The sequence below is a fragment of the Calonectris borealis genome, chromosome 13 (assembly GCF_964195595.1).
Source record: "Calonectris borealis chromosome 13, bCalBor7.hap1.2, whole genome shotgun sequence".
Classification (NCBI taxonomy): domain Eukaryota; kingdom Metazoa; phylum Chordata; class Aves; order Procellariiformes; family Procellariidae; genus Calonectris; species Calonectris borealis.
In genome coordinates, this window is record NC_134324.1 from 12559945 (window position 1) to 12584104 (window position 24160).

The 24160-nt window shown below is 50.3% G+C and overlaps 2 protein-coding genes across 2 annotated transcripts in view; both read right to left on the reverse strand.

Moving 5' to 3' along the window:
• The window catches only part of LOC142087719 (thymosin beta-15A homolog), a 463475-nt gene extending 440608 nt beyond the window's left edge, over window positions 1-22867 (reverse strand). The window contains exon 1 of the mRNA XM_075162254.1: window positions 22855-22867. The gene's annotated coding sequence lies outside the window, so the exon portion shown is untranslated. The remainder of the gene's footprint in view (window positions 1-22854) is intronic.
• Window positions 1-22983, reverse strand: part of GABRA3 (gamma-aminobutyric acid type A receptor subunit alpha3) — an 80343-nt gene extending 57360 nt beyond the window's left edge. The window contains 4 exon segments of the mRNA XM_075162252.1: window positions 8703-8824; window positions 13222-13350; window positions 22818-22956; window positions 22959-22983. Of these exon segments, the coding sequence (XP_075018353.1) occupies window positions 8703-8824; window positions 13222-13350; window positions 22818-22956; window positions 22959-22983 (415 nt within the window).
• Between the last annotated feature and the right edge of the window lie 1177 nt (window positions 22984-24160).

Here is a 24160-nt window from a genome sequence, read left to right on the forward strand (position 1 = left end):
TGAGAAGTTGGGAGAGGTGGAACATTAAGACAGAAAAACAGATTAAACACAGTCTTGAAACCCTGGAAATCATAAAAAACCACAAAGGACCACTGGGTTTGTCATCTAATGTTTCTCTTGCACAAACAGTAGATCTAGATAATGTTTATGACAAACTACAGGCAGCTTCATCACACATAGGTGAAAAAACTGCAGAAGAGCTCAAGGCCAGACTGAGTCCAGCCTGCCTGGACACCTGGGGACCAGCTCTGCTGCAATGGGGAGTGGGACACACTGCAGTGGGACTCTGCCACCCACACTTAGGTGTCCCCACAGAGACAGGCAGTGCCCAATGCTTCTGCCAAGGGACCAAGAACAGCCCTGCCTCCACCTCTCTGCCCACCACCGAGCACCCGAAAGCTGGGCTGCTGCACACTGCGACTTTACATGCACCCAAAGAGCTTGCGAGGGTCCCTTCCCCAGGGCTTTGCAAACTATCTGCAGAAGAAAAGGACAATTTCAACACTTCATCCAGATTTTAGGAAATAAAAGTTCTCTAAACTTCAATCTGGACAATTTAACAATTTCTACTACTATTATAGGTTACTCTCACTGCAAACAGATTTCTTCTTGGATCTTGCAAGGCAGACAAGCCCTCACTGTTTCAGCTTAAAGAGCACTGTACTTTCGAGAGAAGGCAGTTCTATAATTTAATTATTCTGACCATTTCAGCCCCTCTGCCTTAATGCTCACATAATAACGGAGAAGCCCTTACCTGCAGGAGGTCAGGACAAAACGACAGATGCACTGAGGTGTAACACACCAAGCATCTCATGGGAATGTCTCAACCTAAAGGGAGCCGCTCTGAACATAAGTCCAAAACCTCTTGGCTATCAGCACGTGAATCAGTGAAATACAGGTGGCAAGACAGGGATACAGATGTTTCTCGCTTGCTCAGAAGCCATCCTGCCAAACTACACCGTCATTAAAAAAGCAGGAAGAAACACTGCAGCGCAGAAAGAAGAGACAAGAAAAACTTCAACTAAGGTGCAGTTCACTTACAAAAGAATAAAGGGAATACATCAGCAGGATAAATATTAACAAGTGGCTACAGTTCAAAACCATTAGCAGGGCAGAGCTGACATAGTAAGGCCAAATAAAAGGCACCGTAGGCCCATGTCGGGCATCCTTGATTTGAGTCCTATTGCGAGCAGCAGAGCCTGACTGCATCAAAACCTGCTCGAGCCCAAGGGTGTCTGCGCTGAACCCAATGTGGGCAGGGAGATCTGACACCAAGCCACAAAAAGCAAACCAGTGGAGATGAGGAAGAGGAGGCAGCCAGGAGCCTGGATTGCTTTCACTCTCCAGATATATCCAGTTGTGAAGGTACAAACTGGGGTTTCCCCTCTGCCTGGATGGGACCCACTTGCTGCCAACCCTGAGGACAAGGAATGGGCGCCATGCCCTGTCCCCAAGGAAGAAGAAACAAAAGGGACCAAGTGCCTTGTTCTGCCTAGGGAATTGCATTGCTTTAATCCAGTTGCCTGTGTTTGCTCGTCCCAGTAAACCCCATGCTCTGAAAACTTCAGTAGGGTCCTAACCCTCAACTGTCCAGAAGCACATGTGCGGACACAGACCAGCAGGATGCTCGCCAGCCACCGCTCCCTCAGCAGGGCCTCGTCAGCCATTTAGGGACTCCAGAGACACGTGGTAGAAGCTTCAAGGAAATACCGTGAGTTACCTCGTAATCGATGCTGCATCCAGGAGGGATAACACCGGTCGATCCTAGCCTAGCTGCTTAACATAGTACAAATTACTTTTTAATTGCAATTAGAGAAACTGGCTTATCTAGAAAATTTATGACCCATCTTTTAGAAAACTGAAGAACCTACTCTCTCCTTCTCTTCCTTGGGGCAAAATCTTTTCCTCCTTGGCATCCCCCTGGAAAAGGCCAACATTTTTCTGGAGCACAGGCTTTCCCCCGACCACCCGATACAGAGACTTTGTCCACCACTTCTCCAGATGCCCTCTGGGTTCCCCATCCTTACACCAAATAGCCCCTCAGACACACCCCTGGCACCCGTGAAGCAGACAGTCTCTGGCTGGGCTGGAAGAAATCCCTACCCTGTTGTGCAAACAGCTACAGAAAGGCCCCACGTGCCTCCTCCCTGAGCAGTAAGGTGCTCCCTGATAGCTTTGTATTGCCAAAGCATGTTAAAAGGATTCTTAAGGCTAAGGAAGGAAAAGGCTGGGGCAAGTCTGGAAACCTCCTATCCTGCCCCTCCCCAGGCATCCACAAGATGGTTGTGGATGTGGTGTGTCCATCCAGCACAATGGACCCAAACTTCATCGGTTAGGAAATAAGGCTGCAGGAGGTACAGCTGCACAGAGACCTTCACTGAACCTCAAACAACCCAACCACTGCATCCCCTCGCATGGTAACTGTGCTGGACATCACGCTGGCCGTGTAAGGATTGCAGAACTTCAATCACTTCACAGTAAGCAGCACAAGGATATACAGGGTATTTTTGTGCATCAGTCATTCTTGGAGGATCATTTATGCTCCCATTGCTCACATCCCACTCCTTAAGCATCTCTTCTTTTTGGGTATATGATGTCTTTCCCTTTGTCAGCCAGTTCTACTTCTTTCTCCTGGTCCCATCTCCTCTCTCCTACTCTTGCAAGCAAGGTAAGCTCCAGGTTCAAAACTGAGGCCATGTGCCAACTCTGCAGGGAGCCCCAGCAAAGAGAATTTGAGAGCTATAAATAGATGCCCCTCACTGCAGCCCCCATGGGGCAGGGCAGAGGATTGGCTCCAGACCAGGAGTGGAGGCCAGTGCTGTCCATAGAAACTCTCTCAGTGGGAGACTTTCTTATCCTGCAAGGTTGGCCATGACAACAGATGTCTCCATCCCCTCGGGGTCCATTTCTGTTCTTCTTCTGACTTAATAACCAATCTGCCCTGTGTTTTCCCAGGGGAAACGCAGGTTATCTGCTGACAGTTCCTTCCTCTCCTCCCCCACTCTGAGTCCTATAACATGATCTATTTATGCAGCTACCCCTTCCCCGAGCCCTGACTGTATTTCAGTGGTCATGGGGCCAAACAAAAGACTCAGCTCTGTCCCTAAGAGCAAGCCAGCCCCAGCTCACCTGGCAGAGACAGGGACAAACCTCCTACCAGCCACAGAAGACTTCTCTGTGACACCAATGGTCATGACCCCAATGCTATGGGGCATTCCTGCAGAAGGAAGGGTCTGATAGCCACCTTACCCCCGCACCTTTCCTCTTCTAAGCTAGCCTGGAGTATGCTCACAAACCTCTACTCGCTGTCAAGGCTGCAAGGAGTTCTCGCTAGAGAGAATGGCCTGAGCCACCTCCTGGGGGCAGGAGCAGCAGCAAGGCACAGGACCACCCTTGCCTGGAGCCTGGCTCTGCAGCGTGGGCACTCCTGAGCAGCCTCAGCACTGGTTTGCTTCAGTTTGTGTCTGCAGCATCCTGGTAGAAAGAGGAGCTCTGGCATGGGAGCTATTAGAGTGGGTGGCAGCAGATGGTGAAAACAGAGGGGATAAGAAAATAAATACAAAGAGGCTATCTTGAGGGGAGAAGTCGCCACATCAACACTCTGTTGCTTACACAGTCTCTTTTCCCAAAGCCTAAACAAACATTGCTCAGTTCCTGGCGCACAGGGAAACGGCTCTGCTGAACGCGAGGGACAGGCACCTGGGCACACACAGCACGGCGCAGCCCTGAGGGGTGCTGCAGCCCCGCACCCCGCTCAGCCCTTCGTATCCCAACCCAGTGTTTTCAGGGGCATCTGTCTCATACAGAGCAGGGAAACCAAGAGAAAGAAGGGAGCCTGCATGTCCTGCTTCCCAGTTACCCACAACGTAGGCCAGTCCATCTTTTCATTAGCCTGTGCACGGGCACAATACCACCATGTCTGCCCTTTCCACGGACACCAAAGCAGGACTGCGTGGTGCTAATGGATGCTTTTACCTGACATCTTCAGAAAAGCAAATGGAAGATATTCCCGAGGGCAATGGGGAGAGCCAGTGCTAGGTCTACAGGGACTGCCCAGTGCTGTCTCACAGGAAAACCAATGTACCTTGTAAGTCACTGAATCACCCAGCAGCACAGCTGCTAAGTTGAAGCAAAGCAATCCCTTTCACAGATCTCACATAACCTTGGACAGCAGGAGCCCATCTCTTGCTGACTATCACCCCGGGCTATTTAATTAACCCCTAAGCCTGGAGTCTGCAGCAGGACCATTTCTGCTTCTCTGGCCACCAGCAGCAGTGGGAAAGGTCTTTCCCTCTAATGCTCTTCCTGATAGCAGCCCTGACAGATCGTCAAGGACGCCCAGACTTGGGGAAAACAGGTCCAGCTAAAAGTGGGGGGAGCCTGGCTCACCAGGCTGCCCCATTGTTGTGGTCTAACCCAGCAGGCAGCCAAACACCACACAGCTGCTCACTCACTCCCTACCCCCACAGTGGGATGGGGGAGAGAATCAGGAAAAAAAAAAGTAAAATTTGTGGATTGAGATAAAGACAGTTTAATAGAACAGAAAAGGAAGGGAAAATGAAAATAATAATAATAACAACAATAATGATAGAATATACAAAATGAGTGATGCACAATGCAATTGCTCACCACCCGCTGAACAATGCCCAAAACAGCCATCACTACTTCCTGGACCACACCTCCCATTCATACACTGAGCATGACGTCACATGCTATGGAATACCCAGCTATGCTCCCTCCCAGTCTCTTGTGCACATGGCAGAGCATGGGAAGCCGAAAAGTCCTTGACTAGGAGGATACTTAGCAACAACCAAAACCATCAATGTGTTATCAACATTCTTCTCATACTAAATCCAAAGCACAGCACTAGGAAGAAACTTAACTCTATCCCAGCCGAAACCAGGACAGTATCCACCCCTTATTCTATACCATCTACGTCATGCCTAGATCTCACATTTTCCAATACATTCCAATTAATCACCACCACCTTTCTTGTCTTTTGATATATATATACACACAGATATCATTCCCTTAGTCTATGGGCCATCCCTCTGAAACTTCCATTGAGTTCATTTAGTCCATGACTTTGGGCTCCATCTGTCATAACAGTCTTTCAGGACAGGAGAGATGGTGTGTGGTGTTGGATTGTTGCATCCTGAAGCCAGTTCTGATTCCATTATCACTGCGCTTGTCCAGTTCTATCATCGTTGCACTTTGCTCAGTTTCATCAGAGTTCATTCTTCATTAATCAGGGTGATTTTTACTGCAATACCATTGATAGCAACCATAGAAGTGATGATATACAATATCATATAACAATTAACATCATACAATTCAGTTCATTGGCTATTTTCACCCAAAATCAAATCCCCTTGAGGTATACACTGGACTTCCCCGTCCTTTCACATTACCCACCAAGTGCACCCAGGTCCTTGAGCAAAAGCAATCCCATGAATGGGTTTTCCCTTGCCAGAGGTAGGAGTAACCCAGACTGTCTTCCCCAGCATATTTCTTATGTGCACAACAGGGACTTTATCTCCATCTACAGTACGTAAGGGTTTTGATTGGGCAGGGCCAGCTCGAGTGACAGATCCCCTAGTGTTGACCAGCCAGGTGGCTTTTGCTAGATGTGTATCCCAATGCTTGAATGTCCCACCACCCATTGCTCTCAGCGTCGTCTTTAGCAGTCCACTGTATCGTTCGATTTTCGCAGAGACTGGTGCATGGTAGGGGATGTGATAGACCCACTCAATGCCATGTTCTTTGGCCCAGATGTCTATGAGGGTGTTTCGGAAATGAATCCCGTTGTCTGACTCAATTCTTTCTGGGGTGCCATGTCGCCATAAGATTTGCTTTTCAAGGCCCAGGATGGTGTTCCGGGCAGTGGCATGGGGCACGGGATATGTTTCCAGCCATCTGGTGGTTGCTTCCACCATGGTGAGCACATAGTGCTTGCCCTGTCAGGTTTGTGGGAGCGTGATATAATCAATCTGCCAAGCCTCCCCATATTTATATTTCAACCATCGTCCTCCATACCAAAGAGACTTTACTTGCTTGGCTTGCTTGATTGCAGCGCATGTTTCACATTCATGGATAACCTGTGCAATAGCGTCCATGGTCAAGTCCACCCCTCGATCACGAGCCCATCTGTATGTTGCATCTCTTCCTTGATGGCCTGAGGTGTCATGGGCCCACCAAGCTATAAATAATTCACCTTTATGTTGCCAGTCCAGATCCACCTGAGCTACTTTAATCTTAGCAGCCTGGTCCACCTGCTGGTTGTTTTGATGTTCTTCAGTGGCCCGACTCGGGTACGTGAGCATCTACGTGACGTACTTTTAGAACCAAGTTCTCTACCGGGGCAGCAATGTGGCAGCCCAGATGGGTTTACCTCTGCGCTGCCAGTTGTTCTGCTTCCATTGCTGCGACCACCCCCACAGGGCATTTGCCACCATCCATGAGTCAGTATAGAGATAAAGTACTGGACATTTTTCTCGTTCAGCAATGTCCAAAGCCAGCTGGATGGCTTTCACCTCTGCAAACTGGTTCGACTCACCTTCTCCTTCAGCAGTTTCTGCAACTTGGCGTATAGGACTCCATACAGCAGCTTTCCATCTCTGATGCTTTCCCACAAGGTGACAGGACCCATCAGTGAACAGAGCGTATTGCTTCTCATTTTCTGGTAGTTTGTTATATGGTGGGGCCTCTTCAGCACGCGTCACCTCCTCCTCTGGGGATATTCCGAGATCTTTGCCTTCTGGCCAGTTCATGATCACTTCCAAGATTCCTGGGCGACTGGGGTTTCCTATTTGGGCCCGTTGTGTGATCAGCGCGACCCACTTACTCCACATAGCATCGGTTGCATGATGTGTAGAGGGGACCCTCCCTTTGAACATCCAGCCCAGCACCGGCAGTCGGGGTGCCAGGAGGAGCTGTGCTTCAGTACCAACCACTTCCGAAGCAGCTCAAACCCCTTCGTGTGCTGCCAATATCTCTTTACCCATACACACACACTCACACTGAGGACAACTCATTGCCAGCCAAGAGTCCCCAAAACCTGTAGCCCTTGTCAAAACCTCCCATCTGGGTCCACGAGAGTGCTCCATGAGGGGAAATCAGAGGTGAAAGCAGTCTTTAAACATGCAACGTCTGGTTCAGGCAAAGGCAATTTATTATGTTAAGCATGTTATTAAAGGATCTAAAGCAACAGAGCAGAGATGTTCCGTGAAAGGTTTTAACTTGCCCAGCAAGGGGCTCCTGGGAGTCCTCTTGTTAATACTTTGCACGCGGTTGTCTGCAACCGAGCCTACGGTGAGCATAAATGCCCCCTCAGTCCGCTCTCAGAACTCGTTTCAGTTAAATCAATACAGCCATCGGGGAGACTTGAGGAAGCAAAGCTATTAGTGGGACCGCAGTTAATTCTGGGGGAAAGAAACAAGCAACAAAAGCAATAAAACTGATGGATGGCTTATGCAGACACAGTAACCCTTTCCTGTCCGGGTAGCCCATCAGAGCATGGCAGCCCATCAGAGGTGAGGATGCTCACTGGAGAAACCCATCTTCCCCAGATTTTGCATGGTCTCTGCTTGGGATCAAAGTACTCCCGGACAGGTGCAGGGCAGCGGGCCATGGCACAGAGGTGGACGTGGGCTGGGAAGAGACAATGAGGCAGCTCTGAGGAACGGAGGGTGCAATCCCAGGCTAGCACTATATCACCAGAGCCCCCATCAGCACGCAAGAGCTCAGGAAAGCTTGTTCCCAACCTCCCTTGGCAGCGGGACCTTCAGGGAATGGGAGAGCACACAGTGACTCCAGCTTTGGGTGGGAATCATGGTCCAGCAGCACACCTTTGCAGCCCAGCAGGAGAGCTCAGAGCAGTGCAGGGACATCACCTCAGCAGCCCCTGTGGCACACAGTCGCCGGCACCTGAGAGGGGTCATCTTCTCTGCCACAGCAATGCCCCTTGGCAACAACGCACCAAGAAATCACACAGGCCCATGTCTCCCTCATCTCACCAAGAAAACTCATGTCTGTCCCCCCCACACATCTCCCCATTGCTTCTGCCTCCTTGCATCACGCTAAATGTATGCCATAAGCACTGGGAGGGACGGTGACTACCATGGGTTTGCTTTCTAAAGCACCTTAAACATCTGTAGGTGCTTGGAGAGAAACTCAGCAGCAGTAGCTTAATGGCAGCAGTGTTAAAAGCAGCTCAGGAGACAGCAGAGCCCGGCTGACTGCCCGGTGCCCAGACCAGCACACAGAGAAGAGTTTGCCAGGTGACAGCTACATAGGAAATAACGGAGAAGATGTCGAGATAGAGGCTCTGTAGCAAAGCTCACTGACTAAAAACAACACCAACACGAGTTGAAGGTCCTGCAAACTGGTAGTATCATCATTTCTGAAACGGTAATGCCTATAAAAGTAGCAGAAATAAGTTTAATCATATTTGCTCCATCTGCAGGCTTATCAATGTAATGTCACAGAAGACTACAACAGTCAGAGACTTGCACCTCTCACCTCACAAAATATCAAACAACAAGATAGTACGGACTCAAAATGGGGAAACCAGCAACAGACTGAATCTGGCACTGAACCAGCCTCTCCTCCAGACAGCACCAGACATTAAAAAGCCATCTGTGCAGCCCCTCATTTCTAAAGCTACACAGCTGTGGAAAACATCATCTCTCCACGCAACTGACCTCCAAGTCCGGGTCTCAGGCGGTTGTCGTATCCATCCAACAGCCTGTCCAGGATGCGGGTGAAAATGGTGATGTTATCTTTGCTGTCATCGACGACGTCTGAAACATGCTTCTGAGAAAGCCTGGCACGTGGGGGAAAAAAAGGAAAAAACATCATCAGAAGAGAAGCCTACTCTTTACACGCCCTGAACCGTTGCTGGAAATGAAGGGATGTTGGCTCACGCTCCAGCCTGTGCTGCAGCGGGCCCTGGACTGCAGGATGGGGCACGCCTGTTGATAAGGCAATGTGCTTGCAGGACTCCCCACAGGGCATCTCGAATCAACTCCCCGCTGCCACCGCAGCCCTCACCATGGAAGCTGAGGCATCCCCGCTGCCTCCTCCCCACCTGGCCACGCTCAGGGCCAGCAGCACCCTGGGCAGCAGTTTAGGAGCCCTGTTTTTTCAGGGAGCCTTCCCCTGTCCCAGCATCCCTCGCCTGCCCCTAAGAAAGGGCATTTTACGAACAGAGGCTTTGGGAACCTCAGTTACTCAATGTCAGTATCTCCTTATAGGCAGCATGGAAGAAGTTATGCCAGTTATTTACCATATCGAGCCATTTCCAAGTTATCTGCTCCTGGGAAGAGGGAAGGGAGGCAGAAAAGTAGGAATTCAGTAAAGCAGGCTTGAAGCCTGAGACAATCATTAAAACTCTTTGTGAACCATTTCTGTGTTTTGTTGAACTCTCCCTGTTTATAAATCCAAATGAGTTCTCATGTTCCTATCTCTGCACAACGCAAGAAGCCCCCAAATAAGATGATTTCCTCAGGGCATTTTCTGCCCCAGGTGGAATAAAATAAATAGTAAATTTCTCAAACAAAGCTCATCTCACCAAACAAAATCTTCAATGCAGTTTTGCAAGCCCAAGGGGCTCAAATAATACATTTGCATTTTGCATCTCCCTTTCAATCAACAGAAAAGGAGCCTGCAAATCCTTCTGAAACTGGCTGTCTCTAAAAGATTTCAGACAACACAGAGTACCAGTACTGTGGCTCCAAGCACAGCTTTCCCCAGCAGAAATAGCTGTTAGGACCAAAACAAATGGAAAAGCAGAAGATTAAGTAACAGAAAACCAAAAGAAAAATCTATAGAGATGCAGAGATTGCAAGGAAGATGGAAGAGGAAATAAAAAAGACAGCAATGAGGCCAAAAAAAGATTAAGAGGCACAGACAGGCAGCGGGATGGCTGAGGAAGCCCAGCCAGGCAGGGGGAAAAAAGGCTGCTGGAGCAGAGGGATCCTCAGCAGCGGCACCAGGAGCCCCTCGGGAGCAGGGCAACCCCCACTGGCAAATCAGCCTCATGCCACTAACCGGAGAGATAAGCGACTGGGGAGCACTGCCCAGATGAAGACCACGAATGCAGCAAACTAGAGAGACATCGGTGGTGCAAGACGTGGGCGCAATTACCAGGGAGGGCACCCGTGACCCTCTGAAGCAGGGTCCCACTCCCCACAGCTGGGGGAAGAGAAGCCCCTAAATTGTTGCTTTCTAACACTTCTGCCCCTTTCCTTCTCCTCCCCAGCCTCGTTTTCTCTTGCTCCAGTGGATGTGTGCAGCCACTGATTTAAACATGCATCAGGAAGTAATTGGGGGGAAAAAAAACCAGAAAGAGGAATATCATTTAAGGAGTTCAAAGCTTAATCCTGCTGCAGCCCGTCCAGTTAGACTAGTTACCCCTGACACTACTGGTCGATTTGTAAACACTCTGTGAAGGGTCAGTAGGATGACAAGTAGCAGAGCTGGCTTGAAGTTTTCTATCAAAATGTTCTCCCAATAGAAAACCCAGCTTCTGTGAGATAAAAGAAGAGCAAAAAGTATTTTCTAGCAAAAAAGGAAAAATTGAGAGCAGGGTATGGGTATTTTTAGAGTCAGGCTGAATCAATACTATTCAGCATGCTGCAGCTAATTGAAATATTCCATTTTGGGCAATTTTGACGTTAATTTGCATCGGCATCAATGACCAAACACTCTGGGAAATTGCATTTCAAGTGCTTGAGGTTCGCTTCTCCAGGGATCGGATCCCACTTCTCACAAGGCCGCTTGGTGTCTGGTTTTTAGCAAACCAATACCTGCTATCATGGGAGAAGTGGTCAAGCCAGGAACCTCAGCCTACAAGAGCTCAATGAGGGTAATAAAGTGCTTAAACTGCAGTTCCCATAGGGTATGGGGGGTGAGGCATGGTCGGGAAAACACCCGTCCCAGTCCTAATGTAACTTGTCAGATCCGAAACATCAAAACACCGCTGATTGATAGTATGAACTGCATCACAGCCTTCAAGACTTCCCATTCGAATCAAAACACTGGTTTTGGCTTTTCATCTGGACTTGAAATATTTGAAATAGCTGAACTCCCTGCAGGTAGGTAGAATTTTGAAGAATTTAACAAATGCCTACAGAAATTAGTGAGGTTTCAATTGTACCAGCTTTCAATAGATGTCATGGTTAAAAGCAGTCTGTACCAGTGTCTGCTGATGGGTATATAACCATCTATAACTTATGAATAGCTAGCATGCTCATGAAAACTCATTCATTAATGTTTTATAAGCTATCTTTAAAAATTACCTGTAATATAAAGAGCGAGAGATCAGATTTTTGTGAAGGAACTCCTGGCAGAGGCTCAGCAGTGATGCGAAAAATGAGTTTACAAATTTCAAAGCCGTTTTACTTAGCCTGACATTTGAGGTTTCAACTTCAATGTGAGCAGCGTGGGATTCACTCAGTAGGCACTGGGGAAAGAGCGTCACAGGCAGGGCGAGGGAAAGGTGCAGGCAGGGGCAAGCCAGCACTGCCTGGCACCTGATTTGGGCTAATTCCCCAGTCCAGCCAAGGTCTGGGCTCGCTCACCTAACCTTAACATAAAGCTAAAGCTGCCCTTTGGCAAGGCGTAAAAACAGGTCTCATTTATCTCTCTCAAAGCCCCAGTGAAGAACTCTAAGGAACTGCAAGGAGGTATGGGGATCATGGTTTTAAAATAATTAAAAGCCTTTAGGCAGGGAAGACAGAGGTTTACAGCAAATTTAATTAGGATAGACTTGAGGAAAAGTCATTACCTCGCCACCCGTCCCTGTGCACATGCTCTCTGGAGAGCTGGCTTCCACATCGGCATGCTAACCTCCGAACAAGGGCTCCCTCGTATGCAATTTAGGAAACAAATCCTCCCGTGGACCAGAGCGATACCCGCATGGCAGGTGGCGGGGGAGCAGCGGCAGCAGCGGCAGTGAATATGTGACGGGAAGCAAAAGGGCAGCGGTGGGGAAGGCAGAGGCAGGGCTGCAGGCACAGGGGCCGCTGACTCCCCCGCCCCGCAATCAGCATGGGGATGGGGACCCAGCCCCAGCGGGCTGGAGGGGAAGGCGAGGGGCCAGTGCCCCGTGCAGGCAGGCAGGGGCAGGCAGCCGTACGGCGATAGGAGGGTCAGCATCTACTTGTCAAGGCATGCTCGGGATGCATTTGCTTATGCAAAGTTAGATCCAAGCAGGTGAAGCAGCGTGGGCAGGACAGCGTAGGAGCGTGCAGCTGGGCAAACTGCTGCACGCAGAGGGGTGCGTGGGTGAAGTAGAAGTGGCAGCACTGACATTTGTTCATGCATGAAAATCCTTGATCGCTGCTGGACTTGTAACTCAGCAGACAGCATTTCAGTGTCCGTACCTGGCACTCTAAAGGCTTTTCTAAATTTTTTATAGAAGTCATGTATTATTTGCACTTCTCTCCCTCTGCACAGAGCTCCTCCCTCCCCGCAGTTGGCAGGCTGTGCTGGGGATGTCTCTGCTTCCCTTCCTCGAAGGACTCTCTGAGTTCACTAAGCCTCAGCAGAGGCTCCGGCAGGATGCAGAGGCGGGCTGCAGAGCCTGTCACAGACTAACATGCTTTCGTCTTCTCCCGACGGCTCCCAGAGGCTGGGAAGGCGAGGCTGGTGGCAGCGCTCTCTGTGCTGGGACAGCCAGAGCCTGCACGCCCAGGGACACCAACCCAGGCAGAGGGCAAGCAGCATGCCCAGCCAGGGCTGGCCAGAGCCCCCCCGCACTGCTACAGCAGATCAGGTGTGCTGCTTGTGTGTTGTTATACCATGAACGGCCAAACAGCTGAAGCAGTTTCATTTTCTTTTCTTTAAAAGAGTATTAAAAAATTAAAGGGAGGGGGAGTCTCTCTTCCAGGTTAAAACTCATCCAAGCCAAGTCCTTGCCCAGAGTGAATTGTGCAGACGCCAAATCTGAAAATTGGTTTTGTTGCAAGAAATGCTGACAACTGTCCTTCATGAGAGCACCTCAAATAATGCTAATGTAATCAGTCAGCTCAGCCACGAGGGACTGAACAGTCCCTGGGTGAAAGGCATGGGGATGGGCACAAGGGGAGGGTCAAACACAGCAGAGGCACTTCTAGTGCTTTGCCCTGGACTACTTCACACAGGTACTGGCCCCGGGATATTTAAGCACAGCAAGAGGACTGCAGCCTTGGCCAACAGCCTCAGTGCTCACCACCTTACCCAGCATCAGCAGGGAGAGCCAAAACCAGGACTAGGACTCCAAGACTAATGAGAGAGAGCGACCCCGTTCTCGGGAGCCTCAGTGCCATGGCGTCAGCACACGGTGACCAGCAAGCAAGCCTCCAAAACCTGCCAGGGTGGGCACAGAGGGGAAGGAGAGAAGAGAAAAGAGATTTTATTTACTAGGAGGAAAGCAATCCGCTTAGTTCAATTTTTCCCAGCAGTTCATCTGTCTCAGCCAGCAGTCAGTATTTCTGGAGTCCTGTATTCGAAGTCCCAGAGACCCCCCAGGGACCAAGGGCAACAGCATCCCCTGCAGCACTGCTGGCCCCCCCTGGGGCAGCATGGGGTCAGAGCCAAGCGTGTACATACACATACAAACCCTCACCCCATCTTCACAGCACATCCAGCAGCTCCCCAGGTGCTTCAGCGCCTGGCAGCAAGTGCATAGCTGCACTTCCAAAATGACTGCACTGGTTCTTCTTCTACCCATCACTTCCTCCTCCTCCTCACCCCATACTCTCAGTCACTGCCCTCCCTTTGCAGCGGTTCCCAGCTTCCCCCACTACCTGAGCTGCCTTGGGGACACCCACACAGCAGAACCACTTGCAAAGTCTCAAGACCCATTTTTTCCAAACATCTTTTTTCTGGACAGTTAGGCCCTCATTTAATTCGGATAACGACACTGCCAGAAATTATTACTAAGTTTGGACACTGAGGCCCAAGGTAGTGGGAGTGTTCGACTGCACTGCACTTAGTGTGCTCAGATTTTTCATTAATGCTCAGTTTTACTTTTATTGTGATGTTATTGCACATTTAACTGCCTTCTCCTTTTATGTATCTCATTATGTTGATGCACCTTGGAACAGCACTGCCAAGCAACAGCCTATATAAATACAGCTTGTCGTGACGTCTCCCCAACACGACACCTCATGTCTGCCACACACGGGATGCAGCCCAGCAGAGGCTCAGCACCATGGCAGCCAGGGACAACCGGCCAGTGCAAGCCCCCAAAGCCATAAATGAAGGCTCACTTCGATCACAGCCTGCAGAAACCAGGGCAAGATGTTGTTGCCAGCCAAATCTGACCTCTGGATTTCCTCACTCAATAGGCACCAACATCGCAGAGCCTCAGGCAGCTCCTTCCAGCAACAAAGGAGATGCTGGGCTGAAAGCCAAACCCCACCACCTGAATGGCATTTCTCAGCTAGCCGAGGGTGCCCCAGGATGAAGGGGGCAGGTGAGCTATGCAAGTGCTACCAAGGAGCAGGGGTTTCTGCACACAGACATGGGAAATGGGAACCTCCAGCAGAAATCCCATGCGGAGGGAGCTCAGCCGAGCATGATGGAAACACCTGGAGATCATGTATATCATGTATGTGCAGCAACATGTATCTAACTACCCCTGCCACAGACGACTGGAAGAGAAGGGGCACAAGACCAGTCTGGGTCGTGTGTTATGCCACAATTCTGCATTTAGCTACCCCTGGTCTCCCCACAACACTTTGGCCCTACAGTCTTCCCAGATGCTGTCCCTGATCCTTGCTTTTTAGCTCGGTACACTCTAGGAGGACATGAGCTGCCACGCAGGCAGAAGGTAAGAGCCAGACACTACAAGTCCTTATCCACCCACCTCAGCTTTTGTTCTGGCAAGATATTGACTAATGGCAGGCACAGGAAAAAAAATCCGTAGCACTGGGCCTTATCATTGCCTTGCATAGAGCATACTTCAGACATGTTACCTTTCTCTTCCTCCCCATCACTCACTTAAAATCCTTGCAAATATCAGTGCATGGATCAATTTTGTGCATGTGAGCATTTGCCGGTGTGCTCAGGCCTTATTTAATCAGGCCTTATTTAATCAGGATGCTACCTAGGGAAGCGCAGCCTTCACGCCAAAGGAGCACACGCTTACCGGAGGCTGCGGGAGCCTTCTGGCATGGGCACACCTACGCTTCTGGTGAGACAAGCCCTGATTCAGCATGGCTCCTGTGGCTCCTGCCACCCTCCAGCTGAGAAGGGACATGCAGTCTTGGAAAGTCACGTATTTGCTGATGAAGCACAAATTAAGAGGCTGAACATCTGTTCTGTGGGAAATTCCAACAGTTAAGGGAGACTTGTTCCAAATCACAACAAGGACAGCTAAAATGTTGATGTTTCTTACAAGGCAAATTCAAAACTCCTTCAATTAGCAGCTCCTCAACAGATTTCCTTTCAACTTCTCCTTTTCATTTCACTTGAACTTGCATATTATACAATAGGATTTAACTGATTTTTTTTTTCTAAGGCAATTTCAAACACTAGCCAAAAGCAAAAAAAAAAAACATTGCTGGCTTCCCTCTCCCCTCTCCACACCACCATTGAAAAATTTCATTGAAATCAACACTTTCCCATTCAACTGCTGATTTCAATAAATGGTTTGTTTTGGCAGAATTTGCACTGCCAGCAGGTTTTGACCAGGGATATCCCCACCAATGAGGACCCTTTGGTTTTGCAGCAGGTGCCTCCTGGCTCTGCAGGAACTGTTCTGACTCCTCTAGAACAATTTTGACCATCTTTATTAGATTTGGTGAGACCATGGGCTGGGGAGATTACACACCAAATGTGGACAGAGCGGCTAAAGAAAAGAGGACCAGAAAATGAGGCAGCAAGGTAATTCAGAAAGAGATAGGGTCAGGAACAGTCAGAAAAGCCAGAAGCACTTACACTTTCCATGTAGATGTGTATAAGACATGCCTGTCTGTGCCAAGAAGCTCTAAACAACTGCATTTCCACCAAACCTTGCTCTTACAGTTTTTCTTCAATATTATATGAAGATGAAGGACTAATTTTCTGCTTTGGATAGTTCTGTTGAGGAAGGTGCTAGCCAAGGATAACAGGGCTGCTTGAATAAAGTTAAATACATGATTAAGTCTCATTTTAAGGATCAGAACCATTTCTATATACCTATACTGGGAGAAAAATCTGTTTTCACTACTTGCCCAAGTGATTACTTTGCCAGCCACAGCTCAGTTTGCTGGCACAGAGAATGCCCTCAAAATGGGGTGTGAGAGTACATGGATGCTATGGCTGCACTTACAGACTCGGGAAGGACAACACAGCATGGAAAATAGCTTGGCACTGTTTTCTACCAGTTTCCTTTGGTTCTTGTATTGTATTTTTCCTGGGGAGCTAGATAGAAGAGGCTGTACGGCATTTTCCTTGTTCTTTGGCTCCTTTACACTTAGAGATGGATTAAGAAGCAGTCCCGGTCCTGAGGACTGTGGTTGACATTCCCGATTAACACAGAGTCTTAAACTGTTGGTGATGAACCCTGGTAGCCTTGTGACATTGAGCCAGGGCTGGCGAGGCAGTGCTGGGGGAGCAGCAGAGGGAGCAACCCCCTTCCAGTGCTCGTGCTCATCACCCTATTGCCAGGCAGGAAACATGTTTCTGGAGGATGCAAGGAGGCTTTTGCAGAGGAGAAGGTTTCACCCTTCATACAGTTTAAGGGATCTTCCAAAGCTCCCCATAGCCAGAGTCTAGTGTGGTCCCCACGGCACAACAGCTCTCAGCATCACCTCTCCCCTTTCCCCGGGCTCTTGCTAGTCCAGGCCCAGCACCAACCACCGGGACACACAAAATCTCAGCTGGTGCATGTGCTTTATAAGTCCAATAGCTACCGGCCACACAGCCTCTCTAATAACAGGGTTTCTGGCCTGGCAGGTTTGTAAAACCAGTCCTGAGCTCCTCAGATTTTAGCACAAAAGAGTTGCTCTTGGAGAGGACTGCCTGCCCCATAGCAGTTACTGCTCGCGGCAGAGCAGGCAGGAAGGGGTCCCTCGGTGCGCAGCACTATCTGGAGCAAAGGAAAGGAATGGAAACACCCACAAGCGTGCCTCAGGAAAAGTACACTGGGGCTCCTCCAGCCCGAACTGGTGCTGTCCTTGCAGAAGGTGCTTAAACAAAATGCTATTCAGCTGTCACTTCCCGCTCAGGAAGGCTCTGAAACAGTCAACGTCTTGATCTGAATACCTGCAGGGATCTGTGATCCTCTGGGAAGGAGAGGGAGAATGCAGGCAACATGCATTTAACTGCATGTAACTGAGTGAGGGCTTAGGAATGTTAATTGGATGGTAATAGTCTCAAAGAAGAAAAAAAAAACCACGTCTCTTACTAGGTCTCACTGAAAGGAAACTGCATAGTATCCATGAAGAAAAAAGCAGAATGCAAAAATTTCTAAGCTCAGAAAAGAGTGGTACAACTCCTTAGACTGACCCTTCTTTCACGTAAGTTAAAGAACATCACCCTATAGCTTCTGGTTCTCGTCTATGCCTATGCAAGATGGAGTCTATAGGGATGGTACATGTTCAAAGCAGCTCTGCACTTCCTTCCTCCATCTGCCCATTGCTCATTTCTTAATGGCACAGTTAGCAAATGCATTCATCACTAATTCTGCAGTTGCTGGTAACCTCCACAACTGAATCAAATGCAGATTTTCTAAGGAGCGTGCTAACACTTTGCAGCTGCAATCCAGCAATACTTGAAGTTTACAATTCTGTGCACTCTGGATTTTGGCAGGTCTCTTTATAACCACATATGCCTAAAGGCATCATAACGACATACCTAAAGGCATCATAAACATACCCACTCCTCTCCAACACACGCAGTCTGTCCAGTCTCCAGAGCATCATAGCATAACAACACTCCTGAGAAATACATCCTTCCTGTTGGATGTGCAGTTTTGGAACAAGGAATTGGAAAAGCTTCCTTCTCCCCAAGACAGCAACATGCTCCAGCCCCTGTTCCTACTGAGGTGGGTTTGGGAACCAAAAAAGTGCTGGCAGCTTCCAGATCAGCAAGGTACCCTAGTAACTCTGTTACCATTGGGTATCTCCTGACTTGGCATACTGAGCCTGATCTTTTCAGAAATCCTTATTCTAGAAACAATTAAATATTCTGAAATGCCTTCCTAGGAAAGAGTGATTAGCACAGGCTTGCTGCTGACAAGGGAAAGACAGATAGAGCTCTGGAGGTGGAGACTGAAAGGTAAAGCTTGCAAAAAAATCTGGGAGAACAGCCCAGAGAGGGGGAAACTGCAAGCATCAGAAAGGGAAGGAAGACAGAAGAGGCCCATAAACTCACCTGGGTACATTTGTGAGAGTCACATCAGTATCTCTCCCAAATAACTGCCTCCTTGGAACATGCATAGCCAAGGGAACAATCTGATTCACTTAGCAATAGTCTCATCATGCAGGTGGCATTCATGAAGCAGCCCAAAGGACATATTCGCCCCATCACTGCACCCAGAGATGCTGTGTACCTGCAGCATACTTCGCTCAGCATGCCCACGCACCATGCACCTACACCAGTGGCATCAGCTGAAGGAGTGCTGAGCACTTACAGCTCTCACTCAGCCCACAGCCCCCAGGACCTGCAGCTGCTCCACATCTTTGCCAAGTCAGGTATCTCAGGGAGGGGTGTGCAGTGAGGCAATGATGCTGGGAAGCTAGCTGGAAAACAAACTGGGAAGTAGAGGCAGCCTCAGTCCAAAAGCCCAGATAGATACAAGCACTTCCATGCAGGGAGAAGAGGGTGATCCAGACCTGGTGGGTGCCAAGCACATCCACCCACCTGCACAGTAGCACAGCCCAGCACAGCACTATAGGTGACCTCACAACACCTGCATATTTACCCCCAAAATCAGGTGTGCACAGCACAAGAAGCTCCTTAAAGTCCTTCCTCATTGCACTGGAGCCTCTGCAAAACAGGTCACAAGCATCAGAAGTCCTTCGACACCCTCAAGGATTCCAAAATCGTCCAAATCACATGGGCTGTACTCTGCCCAACTGTCCCTGATCCTCCGAGAGCACACCAGCCTTGTGGTGATCACTGCTATGCCTCTTCTAGCATTTCTTTGGGTAAAGCTCCAAGCTCTTTCTGCAGAGACGGGCAGCCAGCAAGCACTCAGTGCAGCAGCAGCAGCAATAAATGCAGCCCTGTGTCCCCGTTGGGGAGGTTTTGCTTCAGTTCTCAATCACTTCAGCTAAAAAGGAGGGTCCCTTGGAATAAAACTATCTTTTTATTTGAGGGCAGGGGCAGCAATGAGCAGACATGGTTCATCTGGAAGCCTGGAAATGATGGAATAAGACACCATGGTGTTTTACAAGACCCTTGTCCTACTGGTTGTTTGCATCCCTTCTGAAAGGAGCTAACTGGGATGCATGTGTACACTGCACAACGCAGGCAGAGACACCCAAGCCAGCGCATACTGGAAGCACTTCAGCCCTGCCAGCATCGCGCTCTACCTGCACCAGCCAGCGCAGGGGGAAGGCTGAGTTTGTTAACCTGGACCAAGGGGAGTGCTCTGCTTCCAGAATCTGAGATAGCCCGGATTTCTCTGACTTGCCTCTCAGTTTAGCTTTGTGCTGTACAGATGCTGCTGAAGGCCAGAAGCTACTACAGCGTTTTATGGGAATCAGAGAGCAAGAAACAGGCAGGAGTACTTCTGCCTACCTGAATCAAACTCGCTGTTTACCATCTTCTTAGAGAAACAGCACTGGTTCACAGCAAGAGGCACATGGCAGAGGAACCACACAGTCTTCAACTCACAAGCATGAAAATGTTTGTGCTTACCTACCCGAGAGGCACACATTGGCTCGTCCCCACAAATACACACACTGCACAAGCCATAAACAACCTTCCCATGAATCTGCCACACGCATAAGGTACAAGGCACACGTGACGGTTACCAAATGCGTTGTCTGCAGCTCTGCAAGAGATGCCAGCAGAAGACAACACTCGGAACCACAGGCACAAGGCAAAGAAATTAAAGGTTCAGATCAACATGGAAATCTTGGGAGCAAGCCTTAAAGTGGATCTCTTCTGTAGAAAGCTGGTAACGGAGAAACAAGCTCTGTGCCCAACTCCCAATCCAGCTTTAATTTTTCAAAACGAGAAGTCGCCTGACAGTTTTTCCTCATCAAAACAAAATTAATGCCGGTATTGCATCTCTGTACTCAAAAACACATCCAGAGGGACTGTAGAGTGATTCACACCCACAACCGCTACAGGAAACCGTTTGCACTCGAAGTGTACAAGCCAACACTGATTCACCCACATAATTACAGGCAGACACTGATTCACAGCTACTGCAACTGCAGACAGACTGACTCACAATCAAAGCAACTGCAGACAGACTCAGGCTCACAAGCACAACTGGAAATACAACCATGCTGACAATACCCACAATCTGCAATCATATGTACACGCAAATCCTTGGAAAACTAGCTAGCACCCTAACCAATGCAAACATGGCTAGCCAAGCCCTGCGCTTTTTGCTGGTGCTCTTGACCTTCACCCCACAGCCATCTTTCCTTCTTCGATGGAACAATATCCACACCTCAGCAATTGTTCCTTCCCTGACAGCTCTCGCACTTGCCCAGCACAACTGTCAAAGCCTGAACCCAGAAGCAGAGCTGTATGATGCATATTCAGACACACGATGCATACAGGCACAGTAAGTCTATATGGTGCAAGACATCAACGTACATCCACTTTGCTGTGGATGTATCTGTGCACTGACTGTGCTGACTTAGTGTTTCCAGAATATAAGTAAAAGCAAGTATAATACATTTAGCCCACGGGCAAAGGAGATGGCAAAAAACTCACCACTGGGCAAAAGCTTGAAAAGCAGGATTATTTACTACACTCTCTGGCTGGGTATGTAATTATGTCAGTGTTCAGCTTGGGTATTGTGCTACTTTTTGTAAACAGTTGGCAGAAATACTTCTACTGAGATGAGGGGCTGGGGCTGTTTCTCCAGTGTTGAGAAGAGCAGGCTGAAGAGGACAAGGTCTACTTAGAGAAAAAGAAACTGAGGTGAAAGAATGGATTAAGCAGAAAAAGACGAAGGAGAAGCTGAGTGTGAAGTGGGACAGGTGGCTGTCTACAGACAAAGAAGAAAAAGGAAAGGAGAAAGAACAGAAGGAGGAAAGCTGCATGATGCAGACTTGTGATAAGAAGCTCTAGAAGCGAGGAAAAGCAGCAGCCTCCCGGTGCTGAGCACGCCTTGCAGCGGTGCAGAGAATGCATCTGCGCATACCCACGCGCTGAGCTGTGCTGCGCGCTGAGAACCAGGAGATTCCAGGGGAAAGGACGCAGCTTCCAGCCAAGCATGTGCCATGGGGCCCAGGTGCAGCTCCAACCCCTCCAGCTGCTCAGAGCTCTCTTGGAAAAGAGCAGGAGTGTTGGGCTCACGCTCTCCTGCCTCTCTGCATGTGTGTGCGCACGCTGCAGGGCACCCAGCCACCACAGGCACAGGCTGAAGGGCAGGCTGGCAAACTCCACCAAAACAGCATCACCTCAAAACAGCCTGAAATCCTTTATCCTCCAGGGTAAAGAGGAAGTTAAGAGACAGACTACAGGAAGGAGAGGGCTTGCCTGAACCACACGTAGCATCTTCTAGTTGTAGGCTGGACCTGCCTCACCACCTGTTATTTTTCTTCTTCACACTTCCCACAAGGAAGCTAAAAGGACCAAGAGGTGAGGGAGCAAACCTGCTCTGCTGCTGCTGTCAGAGCAACTCAGAGCTGCTCTTGCCGGCTAGCCCACCACAACGGGAGTCTCACCAGGGGGTCCCGGTTCTCCGTTTCTGCCTGAGGACGCTGCTGCGTTTGCAGCCTGCCAGCAGCAGATTCAGGGGAGAGACTACAGATGCAATTGGCCGGGGAAATGAACTATTTGTCCAATTATACTTCTCTTGTCCAGACAAGAATCGCTCTGGCAGAAGGCAGAGTGAGGAACAATGGATAAGTGTTGCAGTGGGGACCGTCTAACGCTTAATTGCATTACGCTACTCCTTTTTAATGATCCATATCTCAGTCCTAGTAACTCTGGGAGGAGGAGGAAAGATCTGGAGCTCTTTTCCCTTTCCTCCCATACCAGCCTCAGAGACTGCAGCCCCCAAAACTCCTTTCCCTCCCCCCTTTCCTCCCCAGCCCGACACAGCATCAGTGCCCATTAGGCCTGGCTGCAGGATTCAGGGGGAAATTTGACTTTGCTTTACTACACCGTTCTCCCCGTTCAGCCCTTCCCCTGCATCCCCGTCCGGCTCTAGGAACGGGGCTCAGTATTGTTCTCGTCCAGACGGTTTCCACCGCAGCCGCGTACACCTCTCCCCACTCTCCAGCCGGCAGTGCCAGGCGGGCTGGAGGTCCGGGGGTTCCCAGCGGGGGGGGACCCCGGCACGGCTCGGGCGGCCGCTCTGCTCCGCAGCAACACGCTCCGGAGTTGCTGCGGGAGTGGAGATGCTCCGACCCCGCGGCCGCCCTCCCAAGCCCCCCTGCCCGGGGGATGCGAGCAGAGCCGAGCCCCCCTTCCCCCGCGGGGCCGCTTCTCCCCCTATTGTTCACCGGCCCGTAGACAATAGCCGGGGGGCGGCGCAGCACCCGGGAGCCCCATCCCCGGCCGGGGGGTCCGCACTGCCCCCCCATCCCCAGCTCGCGGCGGGGCGGTTATTCGCCTCTCGGTGCAGCCGCCGGGGAGGCGCGGAGCGGAGAGAGGCGACCCGGGGGGAGCAGGGACGCGAACCGCCGCCGCACCCCGCACGCACTCACCGCCGCGCCGGCTGCCCCAGCCGGGGGGCAGCCGGAGCCCGCTCCGCTCCGCTCCGCCGGGCTGCGCGCCCCCGAGCCCGCCGTGCCACCCGGCCGGGGCTGCCAGCCGCCGCCTGCGCGCTTCTCCGGCCGCGGCGAGAGAGAGAGGGAGGGAGGGAAGCAGCATCCCCCCGCCTTCCTCCTCCTCCCCGCGCCCCGGAGGAGGGTTTACCCATCGCTTTGTGCGGAGCTGCCCTCCCCACGGCGCGGTCGGCGGGGACGGGGCGCTGCCGCCCTCCCTGCCCCGGGTTGGGGCCACCACCTCAAGCGATGCCCCTGGGCCCTCCGCCAAACCCCGGCCTCACAGCACCGCGGCAGCCCCCGCCATCCTTTCCGCGCAGGAGGATGAGCAGAGCAAGGCTGGCTGCTCCCAGCGTCTACCTGTTGAAGGGGGGAGCTCCCCAAGGCACTGGTGCTCTGCAGGGAGGTGGCCAGCACACCAAGGGGTGCGCTGCGCCCCAGCTCCTGCAAGCCCGCTTCTTCGCTGCAAGGCCTGGCCAAATCCCGGGTTTGCCGGCGGGGCAGGGAAGTTTGGCCCGCAACTTGAAATTGCCGAGGTTTATATCGCAATAAAACGGCACGCAGAGGAAAACAAATGCGGAGAAAGGGGAGGAGGAAGAGAGGTTAAAACGCAGCAAGGAGTAGGCAGTGAAAACAAGGACAGGTTCAGCGTGGCAGTGCGGGGATCCCAGAGGAAGGGCGATGTGAGATGCGCTGGACAGAGCTGGGTGGGCTTTGGCGGTTTTGCAGAGCCACACGACAGTGAAGCTGGGAAGGCGAAAGCTGACAGTAAGGCGCACTCAAAATATATTGTCCCTGCAGAGCTCGCCTTGTTAAACACGCACTGCAAGACTCGGCTGCAGCTGTGACTCCGAGGTACATAACCATTCCTCCATCACTAAGGATGCGGGATGAGATAAAGGATCATAACTGCAGGCATTACTGACCACTCCAAAATTTCTCTAAAATACTGTTGGTTTTGAATGCTTAAAATAATATGCAACCATACTTCAGGGCAAGGGCCCTCAAGGCATGAATGATTAAATCCGGTTTAACTGGCAGTTCTCTGCATTTTGATATCAGAAAATGACCCAGTTCTTGCTCCCAGGAGAAAGTTGGGGGCAATCACTGTTCTACCTTATCTCTACAGACCACAGCCATCCCAACTTTGGTGAGACAGGAGCATTCATCATGACTTGTTTCTGGACAGTAGGGAGAGAACATAGGCTCTCTTTCAAAGCAAAATTTCAGCTCCCTATGGTCTTTACTAACCCAGGTATCCAGACTTACATCTGTTAGCAGCA